Here is a 23,004-nt window from a genome sequence, read left to right on the forward strand (position 1 = left end):
TAACTCAATTTAGAGGCCTAGCTAGTTACTGTAGTTAGCTGAATTACTCGTGTGTAAAGAGAAAAAAGAAAGGAACTCGATTGGTGGCTTTGCGTTGAGTGATCTACTGTACTAGAAGAGTTGAAGACCAAGTAAATTAACTATCTGTCATGTAGGCATGCTAGCTAGCTCGATTCTTTTGCTAGATCGGAGTTCCAACGGAACGAGCATGCTGCGCAGCGCATTCGATTGATATGCCGCATATCACGGGCAGAAATATCGGTGATAAGTTAGGTGGCGCCAAACCGAAATGTTAGGATGAGATATTACACAGCCCGCCAAAATTTCGCATATTTCGGAGTAAAAATTGGGCTGGCTGATGGCGCTGTCTGTGGCTGGAATGGTGGAGGAGCTAAAATTAGGCTGACTGATGCCGCTGCGCGTCTCTCTCTCTATCTCCATCCTTCACACAAAATGGGATCAGCCCGAATCAGATCGCCTCTCTTTCATTTTTCTGGAAATTTTCTTCCCAGTAGTGCTATTTCTCGCCGCCGCCGCCGCCACCCAACTCAGCCTCGCCCCTCACCGGATCCCATCCTCGCTGCTCGCCAGCTACCCTGCGCCGCCTCCTTCTCACAGGTCGATTCCCCTACAGCCGCCGCACTCCCGCGCCCCCAGTCGCAAACCCTAGGGCTCCCCTGCCGGCCGGCGTCGACGACGAACCAGAATGCACTTGCTTGGCATCTGCTCCTTCTCCCCGACCTCCTATGTGAAAGTATGCCCCCTCCTCGTTGGTGGTCCGGTCCGGGGACATGGAGGCCGACCTGCTGCTCACCTCCGACATCAACGACGACGACAGCCTGCTTCTGGCCCACCCGCCGCTTGCCGGCATCCTCCTCTTCTCCGACCACCATGCGCGATCTGGCCTCCCTGGCTTGGGATCCATCGACTCCCTGATCGACATGGACAAGCAGCAGTGGCCGAGGCTCCAGCCAGCGCGGGAGATGGAGGCCCTCGTCCACGGCTCCGATCCATCCGCCTCAAGCTCACCCGTATTCGCTGTAAGCTTCTCATGCGAATCCCTCTCCCTGAGCAGACCTAAAAACGCGAGATTTCAGGCCGCGATGTGTAATTGATGATGGATCACGATCTTGCCGGCCACACAGTTGTTTTGGATATACATAAAGATGCTCCTTTTTCATGTGCAATCTTCCATATATGGTTATAGATATCAGTTAACTTTTACAATGAGTATAAGTACCAATTCTACGTGTCATTGTCTGAAAATTCGACTAAAAAAGCATGGGATGTGTTATTGGTGCTTTTATATATAATAACTGAAAATTGATCCTACTGTTGAATTCATCTCTCAAAATTTTGTCTCTTCAATAGATCAGTGCCCTTTTCTGTGTTCTTGCGTGGCCCTGAATTTCTGTTTTGATCGCAGGGGGATGTCATTTGATCCACATGTACTGCATATCAACCAGGGAGCACCGCGGCACGGCAGCTGGACCATGACGGAGCGATGTGGCCGCCAACAAGCTCTGGCCCTGGGACCTTGATGGACCCCGGCGTCCTTGGGGCCTGGACCGTCTGCAAGCGCCACGAGTTCAACCTGAAACCAACCAGGTGAATTCAGAGAACCAGGTCTGGACCGTCTGGTGTTCACATTTAAGAACGACATGTGCATTCAGAGAACCAGGTCTCATTGAATCTGTAATTAAAATTGAGTAGTCATCAGGAATATCAGAGAAACTTGTATAGTAACTCAATTATATGGTTCAGCTTAATTACAACTCTAGGGATTATTGGGGTGTTAGCTTTTAATCAGTTTTCATCTACTTGGAGAATGTTCGGTGTTTTTTTGTGTTTTGATAATTGTCCATGGTATACTGCTTATATGTTTAGGGGCATGATACTATGTTATGTATCTAGGTATCTTCTCAAACTGTATATTTTGTGTACTTAAGTGTTTGCAGATAAACTTGCAGTCTTCTAGCTAGCTTTGCGTATAATTAATGTGTTTTTTCCTTGGCTTGCTGTGTACATATAAGTGCCAATGGCTCATGTGATTATGTATGCAGAGAGTGTGCATTTGCACTCAAATATGATCAGTTTCAGTCAAGATATAATATTTCTGTTCTAAGTCTCTAGCTACTGTGTGAAAACGTTGCCTGTTCTGGTGTGATCCAGAGGTGCACATTACATTGTTTGATTAAGCCCTATTTACATTTTGTTGTAAGCAGATTGAGCAGGAGCAGCTCATCAGCTGGTGGCAACCACAGTGCCGCTCATGCTAGCGTTGACACCACGCTGCACACCCTAGTGCTCGGGCCTCTCCGCCGCCTAGACTGACAGCTGGGAGGCGTGCAAATTACCCCTGCCCCACAGTAGGTATGCTTGTTTGTTTTTCTTCCTTAGGATGGACTGGACACAACCATGAACATCTTCATTTATGTTATAAACATACTTGTGGCCATGCTTATTTTCATCAGATGTAGCTGGCCAACAAGCTGCAACCCTGGGACCCTCGCCGGTGCCATTGAAGTCTGCACCATCCGCAAGTACATATGGGTATCGTGGATGTCTCCGCCTCCGGCCGCATTCCCGTCTCCAAGTCGGCATCTACCGCCAACCTAGAGTTTGATGGCAACAGTTGTATGGGGTGTTCTGTTGGTGGGAGACGGATATATTGAGCAGTCAATCAGCGGGTGCCAACCACAACCATGATCTTGGCGCTGACACTGTCGCTGCACCATGTGCCCTCCTACTTGCAACCCCGCCCTGGCCTAGTTGATGAGCCAAGGTCGTCTGAAGGTGATTGACTTACTGTTGCGCTTAATTCTGTTGTATGCTTGAAAATTGTCCCTTAAAACTGATACTAATAGGCAGGGCAGACTGTAGTAGGGGACATGGTATCTTCTGTGTGTTTGCTTATTAGAGGTTTTCATAGCAGTGGACAAGTTTGTAGTCCTGGTATGAAATGACACTGGATTTTCAAACTAAAATGGGTCATTTCTTTGGTCACACTATGGACCTGATGGCATATATGCAGAGTTTACTTATTGTTTCTCAGAATAACATTTTCATCTACTTGGAGGATGTCTGGTGTGTTTTGTGGTTTGCTAATTGTATATGGTAAACTGATTATTTATTTATGGACATGATACTATTTTATGTATCTAGGTGTCTTCTTAAACTTTGACAGAGAAAGTTTGACCAAATATCACGTAAATCTAGTTTAGATAAGTGTGTTGGAGAATCTTGTAAATTTGACAAGACATCACACGAATTTGACTATATTTGACCAACTTTACTTGAGTTTTCATCTGCTTGGAGAATCTCTTGTGTGTTGTGTGTTATTGTAATTGTCCATTGGTAAACTGTTTATATATTTATGGACATGATACTATGTTATGTATAGTGTCTTCTTGAGCCGTCTATTTTTGTCAAATATTGAAGTGCTCGCAAATAAACTTACAATTTTCTAGCTATTTTTGTGTATAATGGGCTTTATTTCTAAATTTTGCAACATTTTTCTGGTATTGGGTTGGTGGTGCCATTTATTATTATTATTATGTTGCCGAGCTAATCATCTTCTTTGCCACACGCAGCTTGGGGTTGCCATCCACCCTGTGGCGACTGGGCACCCTCGTCCCCACGAAGGCTTTCACAATGCCTCGGCTCCGTCTTCACCAACAACAAGGCCACGAGAAAGGTGAGACATCTTGCATTCTCTCTATCCATACACTGAACAGAGTTGCGGGACGCTGGCTATTTTTAAAATGGCATGATCTTGCACAGCTTTTAGTGTTGTACGATTGGAACATGTGACCTTCTTCTAGACCTTGCTTTAGTTTAAACGGGATACTTGGATGCATAAATTGGAGCACTTCACTATGTTTAAATTGGAGCACTTCACTATGATTGGAACCTGTGACCTTCTTCTAGAACAAAGAAAACTTACTTTTGTGTTTTTTTTTGTAGAGCCTCATGCTGGTAATTGTGCTCTTGGTAATATGCTTAATGGTCCCCCTTGTGATTACAAGGATGAATTTTCTTTGTTCCTCACCATTAGGCGTCCATTAAAGTTGACATCGGGTGTATTGATTCTTCCGTTGACATACTTTGGAGGCATAAAGCTTTGACCTATCTCTTCTCTCGTGTTGATGGAAAACATCAACGATGGCCAGGAACCATTTTTCAGAACGTTGTGCTAGTTCTCACAATTGTTATGCTTGTGTTGATAGGGGACCTATGCTTAACACGGCATTGTTGGGAGATGCACGATGTCTTTAGAAGATCCTCTTTCCAAAACCCAAGCTGGAGAGATTCAGTGAGGAACCCACATCCATGATGTAACTTACGTCCTCCGGCGTTGTGAGTCGTGGCCTACTGAGCTTTCCGTTAGTCCTGGATGGACCTCGGCTTCGCCTACTTCCTGCTTCGCCTCTGCCCTGGCTGCATGGTTTAGGTGTGAATCTTCTTCTCCTCCTTTCTCCTGCATGTGCTCCGTGATTTTAAAACTCAAGTGTCGCCTGTCAATGATTTGGTGCATGATTAGTCTATACTTTGGAAATGGCCCCGTTCAGGAGTACGCCTGTTTCTCCATCATTTGTGAACAATGAAATAGCACAATTTGCTGTGGTTCTCTTTGGTTTCCTCTCATATTTGTATACAACCATATAATTTAAAGCCACGTTGTTGCTTTACAGTTTACAACCTTGTTTGTACTTTGTTAGTGGAATCTCCGGAGATCGCTTCCTTCTATGGATGCTCCATAAAATTTAGCATTACAATTTTATGGATGGTTTAAAGAATTTCTTGTCAGGACATATACATGGTAGAAATGACACTGTGACTTCTTGTTTTTATTGCATGGTTGTTTTGTTTAGTTTCCCTAATTACTATATATAGCGAGAAGTGATATATAAACGGCCGCTTTGCTGAGGTGCGCCAGTTCTGCATTATGTTAAAGGTAAATTCTCATGGATTTCTATATTCAATAGCTGTGTCAATGTATGGTCCGTGCTAGAGAAAAAACATCCTTTCATTTTCACAAGTAGCTGTGTCAATTTATAGGTTCAGTGATTCTTGCGACGATGAATGGATGTTGTGGTATATTTCTAGCCATTTTTGTAAATGCTTAGTAGTACTAGTGTGATGGATATAGCAGCAAGTAGAAGTACCCCCCATGATGCAAGTATTAATTTCTTGTATTGTGTACCAGTGTGTGTGTGATCGAAGCAAGTAAGCAGTGTTAAGCTAGTTTGCAGCTAAAATGACATTTTCTTGTCCACATGTTATATACTATTATCTCAACTCCGATAGGGCTTGATTGTAACAAGTATCCTGAGAAGTGATTCCATCTTGTTTCCTCTTCCTTTTATTGGCAGCAAGGCAACCACGGGTGGCACAATCTGTGGGTATTGCTCATTTTCCTGTTTTTTTGTGCAGTTTGGTGGTTGTTGGATGGATACTAGTCACTGGGACATTTATCATGTGTGGTGTGTTTGATAACCAGGATAAAATATGTATAAAGCATGAATATTTGCGTGTGATTTTAGGAAATTTGGTCCGATCTATAGGGGAAAAACGTAGTGCATTTTGGGTGTCATACTGGTGCTTCAGCTACAATTTGCATATTGTGTTGATAAGTTTATCTCATTTCTTTTTCAATGCATATAAATCAAATTTGAATGCAACATCCTTGTATTCTAAGTATTTTTTCAGTCCTTCCTAAATGTGTTGATACTGTAGTTGTATGCCGATTTGCATTCTGTTGTTCTTCTTAGAGAACAGAAGAAGCTACTAATATGATGTGCTTGCATGGCCATTATGACTTTTGACACACGGCATAGTTATCTTGGTACTTGATGCATAGCCAGGTTTTATTTTCTATGGACGATTTTTTTATGGCTGATTTGGCTTTATCATGGGCTTGATTTAGCACGTGATTTGGCTTTATCTTGGTTGCTTTATTCTGGTTTATGTCTTACTTTCAATTCGGTTTTATATTGATTCAGTAGCTACGAAAGTGGAGTATTGAATAAGTAGCTATGTTCAGACTCTATGTATGTAAATTGCATGTTTTTATATGATTGTGATGTTTGTGACCTTGCAGGTGTAGCCGAATGCACAAAAGCTTTTGGAGCACCACAGGAAGTATGAAAGGCTACGTTAGACAGAAGAAAATAAACTTGAGCGTGTCCGGCTTTGTCTGCGTGTTGAGGCACATGCTATTTTCGTACTAAAATTCCCACTCCTGGTAGTAGCATTCTGGGTGTACTATTTTTCACGGTCAGATCGGAATTCATGCCATGTGTTTTCAACAGTCGGATTATAAGAATACCAAGAACAAGGAGAAACTGTCAAGCCGCTCACCTATAGTTGCATCTTCCAGGGGCTTCTCACGCAAGGTGGAATATCTGGCTTCGCTGGAGGAATGTGTGGTGGTATACTTCGAGGTGGAGGTTCTCCCGGTACTATCGGTATGGATGTTATCCTGAATATAATCGCTTGGCCACTGCATATCTTCCTTTATGCAACTAATTTGACTTTTGTTGTTGTAAAGGAACCTGACCTGATGATAGCATTTGGTGATCATGCGGTCATGTCGGCTCTTCAAGATGGTATGGCTTCCCTCAAATAGTTGCCCGCTTCTTTTATGGTGCAATTCCCTTGTTATTGTAAAAAAATATGATAGGCTGGCTGTTGGATACCCTCTTTATAGTTCTAACTTTTTTGACATCTTGTGTAGTTAGTACATGATGCATGGTCACGTGTTTCTTCATTTTTATGGCTGATTTGGCTTAGTATATCCAACTTATATATATGGGGGCCTGTAAATTGTAGCCAATTAATGGGTAAGTTAGAATCAGTAAAGTGCAATTCAAATAAGTCAGGGGATGATATGTTTGAGCAAGTACCTTGTGCGCACGATGGCATATGAAGCATTTGTTGCATCCATAATATTTTGTATTCATCTGGGACCTCTCTAGCTAGTTATCTTCATCTGGATCCTGCCTACATTGTGTTGGTAGCTGCAAAAAGGAAAAACCTGTGTTCCTACTAGCCGAGAAGGAGCAATTGTCAAGCCACTCATCTGAAGATGGAGCTTCCCAGGAGGCACAACTGGTGGAATTTTTGGGTTTCCTGGAGGAATTGGTGGTGGTACATCTGGATACCAGTAATATCCTGAATGTAAGCACTTGGCCACTACATGACAGCATTTGCTGACCCTGAGGTCATGGAGGCTCTTCAAGATGGTATGATTTCCCTCAAATAGCTCCCTTGTTATTATAAATAATGTGATTTGCTGGATGTTGTGTGCCATCTTTATAGTTCTAACTATATATTGAATTAAGCGATTCACGTTCTTAGAATAAAAAAATCTAGTTCGTCCAGTTCCTTTTATTTTTGTAATTTCAGTTTCCTCAAATTTTGGAGGCAGCGGTGGCGTTTTTCTTGCTTTGCTGGGAAATGCTTACTAAAATGATTTGCAGTACATGAGTATTAAATTGAGCAGTTTCCTACTTTTTTTGCATAGAAAGAATTCTGACATGTTCCTTCTCTGTTTCCGATCGAGCTTTGTTACTGTACTTGGTGGCTTCTGTGATGTTTACTAATACAAAGGAAAACTCACAACATTCAAAAAAATTAAACTGAGCCCACTTCTAATTTAGTTGGCCTTAAGTCCTACTTTTGATTATGGTTTGACACTTCGAATTTGGTTAGAATTTTTCCTCTGCTTGGTCCTAAGACAATTTAGTTTGGCCTCTGGCATTATTGGTTACTGTTTCTCCCTCCACATTATCTGTTTGTGTTGATTGGCTGGGAAACAGGAGGGGCCACTTCTAATCTTAAAGTGACTCGTTTCTCTTTCAAATTAGGTAAAGGAAGACTTGGACATGGAACAGTCTCTGAATGTTTTTCTCTCTCCCATGTACTTGTTAATTGTGAGTTCTGAACATGACTTGGACTATTCTCTTAAGTTTATCTCATTTCTTTTTGAATATGTAAATCAAGTTTGAATGCAACGTGCTAAATGTGTTCATAGTATAGTAGTCCTTCCTAAATGCGTTGATAGTATAGTTGTATGGCGATTTATGTTCTGTTGTTCGTTTTAGAGAGAACGGAAGAGGTTGTTAATATGATGTGCTTGGCCACCTATTGATTGCCCTTTTGTATTTATACCTTTTGACATGTGCCATATTTATCTCACTACCTGATGCATTGCCAAGTTCCGTTTTATGGCTGATTTGGCTTTATCGTGGGCATGATTTAGCACATCATTTGGCTTTATCTTGGTTGCTTTATTCTGGTTGCCTTACTTTCAATTCGGTTTTATGTTGATTCAATAGCTATGAAGGTCGAGTTAATTCAGTAGCTATGTTAAATCTCTATGTATGTAATTTTCATGTTTTTATATGATTGTGATGTTGGTGATCTTGTAGGTGTAGCCGAATCCACAAAATATTGTGGAGCACCGCAGGAAGTATGAAAGTTTACAGTAGACAGAAGAAAAGAAATTAGAGCGTGACCAGCTTCGTCGGCATGTCGAGGCAGAGGTTATTTTCTTACCAAAATTCCGGCTCCTGTTAGGAGCATTCCGTTTTCATGGTCAGATCTGAATTCATGTCATCTGCTTTCAACAGTACGATTATAACAAGGCTAATAAGGAGCAGTTGTGAAGCCGCTCATCTAGAGATGCATCTTCCAGGGGCTTCTCAGGAGGCACGCCAGGTGGAATGCCTGGCTTCGCTGGAGGAATGGGTGGTGGTATGCCTGGAGCTGGAGGAGCTCCCGGTCCCGATGTCAGCATTTGGTGACCTTGAGATCACTGGCTCTTCCAGAGGGTACAATTTACCTTAAATAATTCTTCCGCTTCCTTTATACTGCAATTCACTTGCTATTTTAAATGATAGATTATGTGTTGGCTGTTGTGTCCCCTCTTTATAGTTCTAACTTTTGACACCTTCACAACAACAGACCAAAGAAAGTAACTTTTGACACGTGTACTGAGTTGCCAGAATGTGCTCTAGTAATTCATTTTTTACAATTTCCCTTAAATAGTTCGTCCGCTTCCTTTATGGTGCAATTCCCTTGTTATTTAAATAATATATCATGTGTTGGCTGTTGGGTCCCCTCTTTATAGTTCTAATTTTTGACACCTAATATTGTTACATCAATACATGATGCATGGCCAGGGGTTTCTTCATTTTTATGGATGATATGGCTTTGTCATTATGGGTGTGATTCAGCGATTAATTTAACCCACCGTGTACTGAGTTGGCAGAATGTGCTCTAGTAATTCATTTCTTACCACAACTTATCCTAGCAACGAGATTTATTCCCCACCAGATGTTGAGCTCTTTTAAACTTCATATGTTTTCCTTGATCATTTTAGACATCTGGAGTGTATTGATGATGCATTGTTTTAGCATACCACCATCAATATTGATCTTCCTTTTATATATATCTTAGAACATATGAAGTTTTGCATCTGCTTGCTACTTTTGGTTATATCCCTGGCATCATATACGCACTAATCTGTGTCTCGTTCCTCTCAACTTGGATGGTATGTTTGGTACTCGTGCCTTGTTAGTTTTTTATGCAGCAGAAGCATACTGTATATCCTTTGGGTGCTTGAATAGACGTTGAGTTGTTCCAGGAAAGGAAACCTTTAATTGATATTCTGTAGGTCTGGATGGGATATTTCCACTAAATACTTGACAGTGGCAACAGTCCCATTTGAGTTTTGTTTCCTTCATCCTTCTTTACCAAGTATTACTCTTCCACTGTTAGGAGAAACTATATAGTCGGTGTGATCCATTAGAACCATCTGTTTGTACCTTTCAAGAGATGAATATATGAAAAGCAATCAGGGTTCACTCTTAGCTAGAAGCCTAGAACTAGTGCTACCATTCCGCTGTTTCATTACATTTCATTACATGTCTAGTTGCCATCCATTGAGTTGCATATGATTTCCCTTTTAGATATCTACATTTACATGTAGATAGTTATTATGACGTGTAGCTCTGATATGGCCTTTACATTATTTGTAGAGGTTATAGTTTTTTCTTGTTGTCGTTCTTGGCTAGAGCTAGTGCTACCTTCCTGCAATTTCAGTTTGCCATCTTTGTTTATGCACGTTCAGTTGCCTAATGCGGAGGTGTTACTTTCTTTGGTCTGTTGTTGTGCAGGTGACAAAGGAGGTGAGCCGGTGGCGGTCGGAGGCGATGGAGTAGCACGTTGGCGTGCCCCTCTTGAAGGTGCGAACTTGAGCTGGACGCCGGAACAGGCTGGCCGGACATGCTTTTGTTTGTGATGTTGCTTGCAGTCGGTTAGGTCAAATGCTTCCCTAGCTTATTTGATGTCCTAGACCTGATGCATTGGCTCCATAATTTTAGGTTTATAAGCTACATGTAGATATGTTTCTTTTGTATGTTGGCAAGCTAAACTAGCTCTGTCAAGTTGTCTTAGTCCATGAATTGTGTTTGATACATAAAATACTAGTATTTGACAATGTTTCAAGTTAATTCGTGCGGGGTGCCTGATGTTTCTTCCTTAAAGCGTTGGAGATAGTCTATGGTTCCCTCCTGATGCTTTCCATAAAAAAGACTATAGTACATGCTTATCTTGAAGCGTGTTTGGTTCATAGAGACAATATGAACATCTCAAGGTTTGGTAGATGTAATAAGCACTTGATATTCTGCATGCTTCAGTGCACTACACTTGTATGCGGTTTCTTCTTGTGTCAATAGTCTTTCTATAAATCTCATTGGATCAATCTCGTGTTTGGTTCATCAAGAACATATGAATTGTCGCCCTGGCTATCTTGTTTGAAGACCTGTAGGGTGTATGTACCGTAATCGTTGCTGCTCTGCTCATATGTAAATCGACTGGCCTGGTGGATGTCCACAAAGCTGCCCGTCAACCAAGGGAGACAAATAAGCCTCAACTAAAAGCTTATTTATCTCGACACTAAAATCATCAATGCGAGATTAAACTGTTTCTCTCTGGTAATTATTAGTTGGATCATTCTCCTTTTGCAAATAACTTGGTAAGAGTGCGAATATGTGCTCATTTGATTTCCTCTATAAATATTGCATTATTATTAAGTGTACCACCGAAGCGGGACCCTTAATCTTGTTGCAAATCCGTATTGTTGCCAGCTGATGGATACGTGTATTACTACTACTACTATATGGGTGAACATTCATGTCCAGAATTAAGGAGGCGATCTGGCGGAGCTTGATGTGGTACCATTCCAAATGTTTTATTACATTTTTTGTTTGAGAGTAACCACGTATTTCATTAATGGAAAATCAAGTTACATGAGTAAACAAAACAAAAGTGGGAACAACCAGTAGTTTATTACATTATTATTATAGGTGTTACGGAGGAGGGTGTAGCTAGAAAAACCATGGTGTAGCATATGAGAAAAAAAAAGGCATCTCCTATTCTCCTGTGTGTATTGCCTTGATGAGAGGAAACAAAGCATGTCAGATCCGCCGTAGGCTCCTCATTCCATTCCATGCGCCCTGAACAACAGAATAAAATAAAAGAATATTATATTATCGTCTCTCACGGATCACGGGTGTTGCTAGTTTGACTAACAAAGCTATAAATTTAGGCAATAAATTATCCCATGATTCCGGCCAGGTTGACGAATTCGGAAACTAGAGTCTGTTGCGCTTCAATTGCCTGTAAACAAGGGAGCGTCAAAGGAAACCAAAAATTAACCTGTTAACGAGGGAGGGCCAGCGGAAAACCAGAGTTATTAGCCGGTAAACAAGGGAGTGCCATTGAAAACCAAAATGCTGAGCGGTAGACGAAAAAAGTGGCGGCAAGTTTGAATGGAAACTGGCCTATTGCCTTGGCCTGGTGCCTATAAATAGCAAGCCGGGCGGAACCACCGCGTGCGGCTAGCGCGTGCGACCGACTTAGACTTTGACTCTTGCTCGGAGAGGAGAGGAGAGGAGAGGAGCGGAGCGGAGCGGAGGGTGAGCAGCATATGGCTGGATGAAGAGGGCGACGAGAGGGGGAGGTGGTACACGCAGGCTAAAAAGATTGACTGATGTCGTCCCGTCCCCCAGCAGCTAGCTAGCAGGTAATTCTCATTTTATGGAGTCGTCCATTGCCTTGATGTTTTCTTCATTGGAGGAATCATGAGTTGAGCAGCTATGCATGGTGGATGGTCGTGCGGCTGCTGGTGGAGCGCACGATGCAGATCGATCAGGTGGTTTTCGTGGATGGCGGTTTTCCTCCCGATCGATCTCCAACCACGACGGAAACAAAGTCGGTCGATCCATCGATTCATCATTAGTTATAGTCGACGATCTGGACGCGCGCGCGGGTCGTGCTCCATTGACTTGTCAACCCACCCGGGATTAGTAATTTCCACCAGCTGCTATCGGCAAAAAAAAAAAAAAAAACTACTCCGTAAGATAGATCGACCGAGTACGTGAGCTGCAGCGATCAGCCCGTCGCAGCTTGCTGTTGGATCGCACGCAAGATCTCATCACGTTCAGAGTTCCTCCGACGGCAGACTCCACCATGTCTTTCTGCCATTACCAAACGAGTTAGAAACAGTGCGCGATTGTGAGTACAAGTGTCTGTACTCCGTAGTTGGTGCCTCCACGGTCTGAGAGTGGATGACACTGTGACAGCCTGAAGAATGCGTGCTAAGTACTAGACACCAGAGTCCGACAGTGAGTGACAGCCAGGAAGAAATAATTGACTCCGACGACAGTCTGACTGTGGCGTGATGGCTGATCTTTACCTCGGGGTTCTCTGTTTTGAGGTTCACCGGAGCGGCGACGAGGAAGACATAGTCGCAGCCAGTAACGGCGTCGTCGAAGCTGCCCTCTTCTTGCAGGTCGGCGCGGAACACCTCCAACGGGCCCAGCGCTTGAAGATCCTTTAGGTGGGAGTTCTTCTCCATGTCATCTGAAATCAAAAATTCAGAACAGAACGCCTTTATCAATTTCTGTTTCAGAGGCCAACAATATTCCAATAAATTCTCACAGCAGCTGCTAGAGATCGAGCACAGATTTTGTTCCCTGTGGCGAAAGGAACAGCCAGAGTCACACTGGGCTGAAGAGTGATCGATCTAACCTGGGTTTCTGACGGTCGTCTTCACGGCGTATCCCTTCTCCAGCAGCATCTTCACGAGCGCCGACGCGATGTACCCGTTCCCTCCGGTGACGCACGCCGTCTTCCTCCTGCTCCCATCACCTGCGGCCGCCATCGTATCGCCCGTCGGTGGTTCCCTGCCCGCGAGTGTCGTTCGCACTGCACGCACTAGGATAATTTTGTTCGGAAAGCTAACTGACCGTACCTACTCCACGTCTCAACAAATAGTCTTACCTAACTGTTCAACCGATTGCCTCGTGACTCGTGAGTCACTGAGTAGTCAATTGCGGATAGAGATTTCCCCTTTTATTTTGTCTGTTGTTTGTAAAGTGGTTTATGATACCTTCCATTCCATAAACAGTAGACCCGTCACATGTAAGGCTGGTCTAGAAAGAGTGTATCCATGAGCAGGGGTACAGAACATAGGATTCAATACGATGCAGACCTTGGATCCTCGAGGAATATAAGGGCATCTCCAACGGGGCGATTCATCCCGTGCCCACGCGTCCGGATGGGTCGAGCCGGATAAAAAAGCGGCCAACGCGGGGACGCATCGCAAAAGCGGACGGCCGCGGCGTCCGGAACGACGCAAACCCGGGCCAAATCTGGGCTAGCGTCCGCTCGCGTCCGGGCGCTTGTCGCCTCGTCTCCCTTGGGCCCACCTGTCGGTGACCGGGGAGGCTATTAAATGGGGACTGGAGGGGATCTGTCCCTCCACTTCAGTCCCCACTCCACTCCCCGAGCGAAACCGCCGCCATGGCCCCGAAGTGACGATTCGCTCCCGGAGCCAACGACGAGGAGGCGAGCAGCAGCCGCCGTCCTCCACCGGCGCTGCGGCCATCCGGAGGAAACTGAGGCGGCCTCCACATCGGAGAGGCCGCCCGCGGCGGCGCGGCATTGCCGCAACCGCCGCCGCTGCTGCTCGAGCCCAAGGCCGAGTCCTCGGAGGAGGACCCCGACCTCCGCGCCGCGCTGCTCATCTCGGCGGCGGAGGAGGACGCGAAATGACCGCACCTCCATGCGGCCATTCGCACCTCCGAGATGGAGGAAGCGGCCCAGCGGGAGGTGGAGGAAGCCGAGGCCTGGGAGCTGTACGCCCAGGCCCGCCAGGCACGACGGGAGGAGGAGGAAGCAGCGCGGCGGGAGGAGGCCAGGCGCCGCGCAGAGGAGGAGCGCCGCGAGGAGCAGCGGCGGCAGGAAGCGAGGCCCGCGCGGAGGAGGAGCGGCGCCAGAAGGCCAGGCGGCGCGCCTGGCAGGAGAGGGAGCAGCGCCTCAGGGAGGAGGCGTTGCTCCGTGCGCTGCCGCTTCCTCGGGTGGCTCCGGACCCCCACTCGGCCTGGGAGGAGGCCCTGTGGTCTCCGTGGCCGGAGTCCCCGGCGCGCTCGAGCCACAACAGTGCCTCGCCGCTCGGGGGCATCGTCGACGCCGACGACGACGCCTACGACGCCCACAGGGGATAGGCGACGCACCGGCGGCCACCGCGCCGTCGACCAAACCCTATTAGAGGGTTTTTAGTTTAAATTTTAAAGCCCATATAGAGGGCTTCTTTTGTTAGTTATTTGCCCAAAATAGGGCTATGTACAAATTTGCCCAAAATAGGGCATATGCTTAATCAAATTTCGTTTAAATTTGCATTTTTTATTTTGTTTTCTATTTCTTCGATTTTGCGCTGCGTCCGCGCGTTGGGCGCAGCGTGCGACCCAAACGGACACGCGGACGCGGTCCGCTGACCGCGTGTCCGCTTGGCCACCCAAACGGCCCAAAACGGACGGCCCAGAAAGGTTATATAAAGATCTTGCTCACGTGACTTTTTTTTCTCTCTTACGCGACATACACACACCGTATCAATATAGACGGGTATACATGGACTGGATATGGGTTTCGACAGACCCAACACAGAAAAAAAAAACTAACTATAACCATTCAACTTCATTTAGGGGAAGCACGCGGGAGCAGCCCTCCTTCCACACATCGTGGGATTTGGGGAAGGATATTTTTAGGCATCCTTTCTCTTGCATTTTTCATGCAAAGAGGCAGATTTGAACGGATCCTTGAGAAATATAACATTGAAATACTGAAACCAAGGCCTAATCTAGGAAAAAAATCGATGAGGTCGGCTTCTCTGGAGCTATGCAAATCAAACTAATATAATGGAGCTGCACTATCTCCCATACTCCCTCCATCCTTGTTCATAGGGTTCACATGAATTTGCATCACAAGCAAGGCAACATTTGATTGGATGCTAAAACTTTTCTCAGCGTTTGGCTCTCTTCAATCAGCTGTACTAGCTAATTAATAGGAAATGATAAGAGACTCGTCAGCGTGCTTAAAAAGAAGAAAGAGAAGATAGAGAGTAATTAGAGGAGGTTAGTACTTATAATTAAAGGCATGCAGGTCTTAGTGGGATGGTATTGTGGACAAATATTTTTTCATGTTAAGCTCTGTGAACCGGGACGGAGGAAGTACCATAGTATATAGCGTTAAAGACAATATAAGCAACGAAAGTGTGCAGTCAAATAGTAGTAGTTACATTAATAAAGACAATACATAGCATTTAAATGACGTGCTAAATCCACTTGTTCATATTGCAACTCGTAAATAACGAGTTCAAGCCTCAATTGTACCATCCTGAAAGAACAGGGACAATATGGAAAACATTCTTTATTAAGAAAGGTCATGCAAAAAATTAAAGACTAGAGACGTATTGATAATGGAACTATGTGATTGGACTCTTTCACATTCTCCAATTTTCCTTCTCGATTTTTCACTTTGTTAAAATGATGAATCACATCTTCCCTTCAAATCGTGGAAAGCTTATGTTTCTCCACAAAACAAATGAGACAACCACTAATGAATTACTCTCCATGCAATCTTGACAATATTCATTGCCGAGAAGCAATCGGCAAAATTTGCCATCCCTTCATCTGAGATGTTAAGGGTAGGAATATCAAGTTCTTTAGAGAATAAATATATCTTTTGAAGAAGTGGTTCTCTCCCATACATTCTTGGTCGTTACAGGTCATTCATTGTTGGATTGACATTAGACATGACATTGAGGATGCCTAGGTTCTTGCAAACAACATGACAAAGTATTTGCACTTTTTTAATGTATATGCAACATCATCTGCAAATAAAACATGTTGCACTGTGATCCAAATTCATTCTAAAGGGATGCTAATTTCTGACGAGCGGAGCGAGACCCGTCGCCATAAGCGGACCCAGAATTTTTTTAAAGCCTGAGCAAAATAGGTTTAGTGTGCTAATTTTGTATCAAATACATAAGAAATAGCGGCTGCCCGGGCAACAGGAGTGCTAGGTCCGCCTATGCCCATCGCCAGTACGGATCGATGCCACCGCCTATATATACCTCTTGTAAGCCGCCGGTTAGGGTTTGTCAGATTATAAGATAATCCACGACATTTGTAAACACTCCCCGATATAATGAAGTTTGTTGGCTGGCATCCGTGTTTTTTTACCTCTCTTTGTTGGAGAGTGTTTTACACGTTAAAATCTTGTATCCCCTGCGTGTGTTCCTTTATCGTTCTTTGTTATTTCAGCAAACTCCACCTTGAGACAAATTCCACCTTGTAGCATGAACTTCAACAATCTCCTGAATCAACAAAGAAAACACTTGCTGGCTGATGGCGTGTATTTCACACGTTCGTTGGGCAACCCCAAGAGGAAGGTATGATGCGCACAGCAGCAAGTTTTCCCTCAGAAAGAAACCAAGGTTTATCGAACCAGGAGGAGCCAAGAAGCACGTTGAAGGTTGATGGCGGCGGGATGTAGTGCGGCGCAACACCGGAGATTCGGCGCCAACGTGGAACCTGCACAACACAACCAAAGTACTTTGCCCCAACGAAACAGGTGAGGTTTTCAATCTCACCGGCTTGCTTATGTAACAAAGGATTAACCGTATTGTGTGGAAGATGATTGTTTGCGAGAGAAAATAGTAAAAACAAGTATTGCGAGCAGATTTGTATTTCGGTATTAAAGAATGGACCGGGGTCCACAGTTCACTAGAGGTGTCTCTCCCATAAGATAAAAGCATGTTGGGTGAACAAATTACGGTCGGGCAATTGACAAATAGAGAGGGCATAACAATGCACATACATGACATGATAAGTATAGTGAGATTTAATTGGGCATTACGACAAAGTACATAGACCGCCATCCAGCTGCATCTATGCCTAAAAAGTCCACCTTCGAGTTATCATCCGAACCCCTTCCGGTATTAAGTTGCTAACAACGGACAATTGCATTAAGTATGGTGCGTAATGTAATCAACAACTACATCCTCGGACATAGCGCCAATGTTTTATCCCTAGTGGCAACGACACAACACAACCTTAGAACTTTACATGCCTTTGTCCCAGGTGTCAATGCGAGGCATGAACCCACTATCGAGCATAAATACTCCCTCTTGGAGTTAAAAGCAAAAACTTGGCCGAGCCTCTACTAGTAACGGAGAGCATGCAAGATCATAAACAACACATATGTAATAACTTGATAATTAACATGACATGGTATTCTCTATCCATCGGATCCGACAAACACAACATAGAGTATTACGAGATAGATGATCTTGATCATGTTAGGCAGCTCACAAGATCCAACAATGAAGCACAATGAGGAGAAGACAACCATCTAGCTACTCGCTATGGACCCATAGTCCAGGGGTGAACTACTCACTCATCACTCCGGAGGCGACCATGGCGGTGTAGAGTCCTCCGGGAGATGAATCCCCTCTCCGGCGGGGTGCCGGAGGAGATCTCCGAATCCCCGAGATGGGATCGGCGGCGGCGGCGTCTCGGTGAGGTTTTCCGTATCGTGGTTTTTCGCCTCGGGGGTTTCGCGACGGAGGCTTTAAGTAGGCGGAAGGGCGAGTCGGGGGCACGACGAGGGGCCACACCATAGGGCGGCGCGGGCCCCCTTGGCCGCGCCGCCTGTGGTGTCGCCACCTCGTGGCCCCACTTCGTATGTTCTTCGGTCTTCCGGAAGCTCCGTGGAAAAATAGGCCCACTGGGTCTTCGTTTCGTCCAATTCCGAGAATATTTCGTTACTAGGATTTACCGAAACCAAAAACACCAGAAAACGGCGAAACATTGGCGGCACTTCGGCATCTTGTTAATAGGTTGGTTCCGAGAAAATGCACTGAATATGACATAAAGTGCGCCATAAAACATGTAGGTATCACATCAATAATGTCGCATGGAACACACAAGAAATTATCGATACGTCGGAGACGTATCAAGCATCCCCAAGCTTAGTTACGCTCGTCCCGAAGAGAAGCGAATAAAAACGATAACAAAGATAATTTCGTGATATGCCATCATAACCTTGATCATACTATTTGGAAACATATGTAGTGAATGCAGCGATCAAAACAATGGTAATGACATGAGTAAACAAGTGAATCATAAAGCAAAGACTTTTCATGAATAGTACTTCAAGACAAGTATTAATAAGTCTTGCATAAGAGTTAACTCATAAAGCAATAAATCAAAGTAAAGGTATTGAAGCAACACAAAGGAAGATTAAGTTTCAGCGGTTGCTTTCAACTTGTAACATGTATATCTCATGGATAATTGTCAACATAGAGTAATATAACAAGTACAATATGCAAGTATGTAGGAATCAATGCACGAGTTCACACAAGTGTTTGCTTCTTGAGGTGGAGAGAGATAGGTGAGCTGACTCAACATAAAAGTAAAGAGAATGGTCCTTCAAAGAGGAAAGCATCGGTTGCTATATTTGTGCTAGAGCTTTTATTTTGAAAACATGAAACAATTTTGTCAACGGTAGTAATAAAGCATATGAGTTATGAAAATTATATCTTACAAGTTGCAAGTCTCATGCATAGTATACTAATAGTGCCCGCACCTTGTCCTAATTAACTTGGACTACCGGATCTTTGCAATGCACATGTTTTGACCAAGTGTCACAATGGGGTACCTCCATGCCGCTTTGTACAAAGGTCTAAGGAGAAAGCTCGCATTTTGGATTTCTCGCTTTTGATTATTCTCAACTTAGACATCCATACCGGGACAACATGGACAACGGATAATGGACTCCTCTTTAATGCATAAGCATGTGGCAACAATTATTATTCTCATATGAGATTGAGGATATATGTCCAAGCTGAAACTTCCACCATGAATCATGGCTTTAGTTAGCGGCCCAAAGTTCTTCTCTAACAATATGCATGCTCCAACCATGAAGGTGGTAGATCTCTCTTACTTCGGACAAGACGGACATGCATAGCAACTCACATGATATCCAACAAAAGAATAGTTGATGGCGTCCCCGAAACATGGTTATCGCTCAACAAGCAACTTAATAAGAGATAAAGTGCATAAGTACATATTCAATACCACAATAGTTTTTAAGCTATTTGTCCCATGAGCTATATATTGCAAAGGTGAATGATGGAATTTTAAAGGTAGCACTCAAGCAATTTACTTTGGAATGGCGGATAAATACCATGTAGTAGGTAGGTATGGTGGACACAAATGGCATAGTGGTTGGCTCAAGGATTTTGGATGCATGAGAAGTATTCCCTCTCGATACAAGGTTTAGGCTAGCAAGGTTATTTGAAACAAACACAAGGATGAACGGTACAGCAAAACTCACATAAAAGACATATGGTAAACATTATAAGACTCCATACCGTCTTCCTTGTTGTTCAAAACTCAATACTAGATGTTATCTAGACTCTAGAGAAACCAAATATGCAAACCAAATTAGCAAGCTCTAAGTATTTCTTCATTAATGGGTGCAAAGTATATGATGCAAGAGCTTAAACATGAGCACAACAATTGCCAAGTATCAAATTATCCAAGACATTTTAGAGTTACTACATGTAGCATTTTCCAATTCCAACCATATAACAATTTAACGAAGAAGAAACTTCGCCATGAATACTATGAGTAGAGCCTAAGGACATATTTGTCCATATGCTACGAGCGGAGCGTGTCTCTCTCCCATAAAGTGAATGCTAGGATCCATTTTATTCAAACAAAACAAAAAACAAAAACAAGCCAGACGCTCCAAGCAAAGTGCATAAGATGTGACGGAATAAAAATATAGTTTCGGGGGAGGAACCTGATAATGTTGTCGATGAAGAAGGGGATGCCTTGGGCATCCCCAAGCTTAAACGCTTGAGTCTTCTTAATAATATGCAGGGGTGAACCACGGGGCATCCCCAAGCTTAGAGACTTTCACTCTCCTTGATCATATTGCATCATACTCCTCTCTTGATCCTTGAAAACTTCCTCCACACCAAACTCGAAACAACTCATTAGAGGGTTAGTGCATAATAAAAATTCACATGTTCGGAGGTGACACAATCATTCTTAACACTTCTGGACATTGCATAAAGCTACTTGGACATTAATGGATCAAAGAAATTCATCCAACATAGCAAAAGAGGCAATGCGAAATAAAAGGCAGAATCTGTCAAAACGAACGAGTCCGTAAAGATGGATTTTATTAGGCCACCGGACTTGCTCAAACGAAAATGCTCAAATTGAATGAAAGTTGCGTACATATCTGAGGATCATGCTCGTAAATTGGCTTAATTTTCTGAGCTACCTACGGGGAGATAGACCCAGATTCGTGACGGCAAAGAAATGCAGGAACTGCGCGATAATCCAAATCTAGTACTTACTTTACTATCAAAGACTTTACTTGGCACAACAAAACATAAAACTAAGATAAGGAGAGGTTGCTACAGTAGTAAACAACTTCCAAGACACAAATATAAAACAAAAATACTTGGAGTAAAAACATGGGTTGTCTCCCATAAGCGCTTTTCTTTAACGCCTTTCGGCTAGGCGCGAGAAAGTGTATACTCAAGTAACATCAAGAGATGAAGCATCAACATCATAATTTGTTCTAATAATAGAATCATAAGGTACCTTCATTCTCTTTCTAGGGAAGTGTTCCATACCTTTCTTGAGAGGAAATTGATATTTAATATTACCTTCCTTCATATCAATAGTAGCACCAACGGTTCGAAGAAAAGGTCTTCCCAATATAATGGGGCAAGATGCATTGCATTCAATATCCAAGACAACAAAATCAACGGGGACAAGGTTATTGTTAACCATAATATGAACATTATCAACTTTCCCCAAAGGTTTCTTTTTAGCATTATCGGCGAGATTAACATCCAAATAACAATTCTTCAATGGTGGCAAGTCAAGCATATCATAGACTTTTTTAGGCATAACGAAATACTTGCACCAAGATCACATAAAGCATTACAATCAAAATCTTTGACTCTCATTTTAATGATGGGCTCCCAACCATCCTCTAGCTTTCTAGGAATAGAAGTTTCAAGTTTTAGTTTCTCTTCTCTAGCTTTTATGAGAGCATTTGTAATATGTTTTGTGAAAGCCAAATTTATAGCACTAGCATTGGGACTCTTAGCAAGTTTTTGCAAGAACTTTATAACTTCAGAGATGTGGCAATCATCAAAATCTAAATCATTACAATCTAAAGCAATGGGATTATCATCCCCAAGGTTGGAAAAAAATTTCAGCGGTTTTATCACGAGCGGTTTCAGCGATTTTAGCGGTTTCGAGGTAATTTTGCGCGCTTTGCACTAGGAGTAGAAGCATTGCCAACACCAATTATTTTACCATTGATAGTAGGAGGTGCAGCAACATGTGAATCATTAGCATTGCTAGTGGTGGTAATAGTCCAAACTTTAGCTACATTTTCCTTTTTAGCTAGTTTTTCATTTTCTTCTCTATCCCACCTAGCACGCGGTTCAGCCATTAATCTTATATTCTCATTAATTCTAACTTGGATGGCATTTGCTGTAGTAACAATTTTATTTTCAATATCCCTATTAGGCATAACTTTCGATTTCAAAAGATCAACATCGAGAGGCAAGACTATCAACTCTAGAAACAAGAATATCAATTTTATTGAGCTTTTCCTCAACGAGATTTGTTAAAGGCGGTTTGTGTACTAATAAATTCTTTAAGCATGGCTTCAAGTCCAGGGGTGTATTCCTATTATTGTTGTAAGAATTCCCATAGAATTAGCATAACCGTTACCATTATTATAAGGATATGGCCTATAGTTATTACTAGAATTGTTAGATAAGCATTGTTGTTGAAATTATTATTTTTAATGAAGTTTACATCAACATGTTCTTCTTGGGCAACCAATGAAGCTAATGGAACATTATTAGGATCAACATTAGTCCTATCATTCACAAGCATAGACATAATAGCATCAACCTTATCATTCAAGGAAGAGGATTCTTCAACGAAATTTACCTTCTTACCTTGTGGAGCTCTTTCAGTGTGCCATTCGGAGTAATTAACCATCATATTATCAAGAAGCTTTGTTGCTTCACCAAGAGTGATGGACATAAAGGTACCTCCAGCAGCTGAATCCAATAAATTCCGCGAAGAAAAATTTAGTCATGCATAGAAGGTTTGGATGATCATCCAAGTAGTCGATCCATGGGTTGGGCAATTTTTAACCGAAGATTTCATTCTTTCCCAAGCTTGAGCAACATGTTCATTATCCAATTGTTTAAAATTCATTATGCTACTCCTCAAAGATATAATTTTAGCGGGGGGATAATATCTACCAATAAAAGCATCCTTGCATTTAGTCCAGGAATCAATACTATTCTTAGGCGAGAGATAGCAACCAATCTTTAGCTCTTCCTCTTAATGAGAAAGGAAACAATTTTAATTTTATAATGTCACCATCTACATCTTTATATTTTTGCATTTCACATAGTTCAACAAAATTATTGAGATGGGCAGCGGCATCATCGGAACTAACACCGGAAAATTGCTCTCGCATAACAAGATTAAGTAAAGCGGGTTTAATTTCAAAGTTTGTAGTAGCAGGTGG

General features: G+C 43.1%; 1 protein-coding gene and 1 long non-coding RNA gene across 3 annotated transcripts; one reads left to right on the forward strand and one right to left on the reverse strand.

Moving 5' to 3' along the window:
- Window positions 1-418: 418 nt before the first annotated feature.
- LOC124674403 lies at window positions 419-2,639 on the forward strand. 2 transcript variants are annotated; one of them, XR_006993001.1, is made up of 4 exons: window positions 419-1,040; window positions 1,427-1,626; window positions 2,226-2,373; window positions 2,475-2,639. It is a non-coding gene; the product is annotated as an uncharacterized LOC124674403 (long non-coding RNA). The 2 variants fall into 2 exon arrangements; XR_006993000.1 differs by having other exon boundaries at window positions 440-1,040; window positions 1,427-1,608.
- A 9,780-nt stretch (window positions 2,640-12,419) lies between these two features.
- Window positions 12,420-13,333, reverse strand: LOC124671267 (anthocyanidin reductase ((2S)-flavan-3-ol-forming)-like). The gene is made up of 3 exons (XM_047207656.1): window positions 13,102-13,333; window positions 12,767-12,933; window positions 12,420-12,548 (listed from the first exon to the last, which is right to left on the reverse strand). Exons 1-3 carry the CDS (start codon window positions 13,232-13,234, stop codon window positions 12,420-12,422), a joined length of 429 nt encoding a protein of 142 aa, XP_047063612.1. The 5' UTR covers window positions 13,235-13,333.
- Window positions 13,334-23,004: the final 9,671 nt, after the last annotated feature.

This window comes from Lolium rigidum, chromosome 7 (assembly GCF_022539505.1).
Source record: "Lolium rigidum isolate FL_2022 chromosome 7, APGP_CSIRO_Lrig_0.1, whole genome shotgun sequence".
In the NCBI taxonomy this organism is placed as follows: domain Eukaryota; kingdom Viridiplantae; phylum Streptophyta; class Magnoliopsida; order Poales; family Poaceae; genus Lolium; species Lolium rigidum.

Bases quoted from the DNA above. Each gene is read 5' to 3' on its own strand.
- LOC124671267 (XM_047207656.1), bottom strand. From the start codon at position 13,234: ATGGCGGCCGCAGGTGATGGGAGCAGGAGGAAGACGGCGTGCGTCACC. The intron at 12,934-13,101 runs GTTAGATCGATC...TTTTGATTTCAG, and splicing joins GACGACCGTCAGAAACCCAG to ATGACATGGAGAAGAACTCC. The intron at 12,549-12,766 runs GTAAAGATCAGC...TGGTAATGGCAG, and splicing joins TCAAAACAGAGAACCCCGAG to AAAGACATGGTGGAGTCTGC.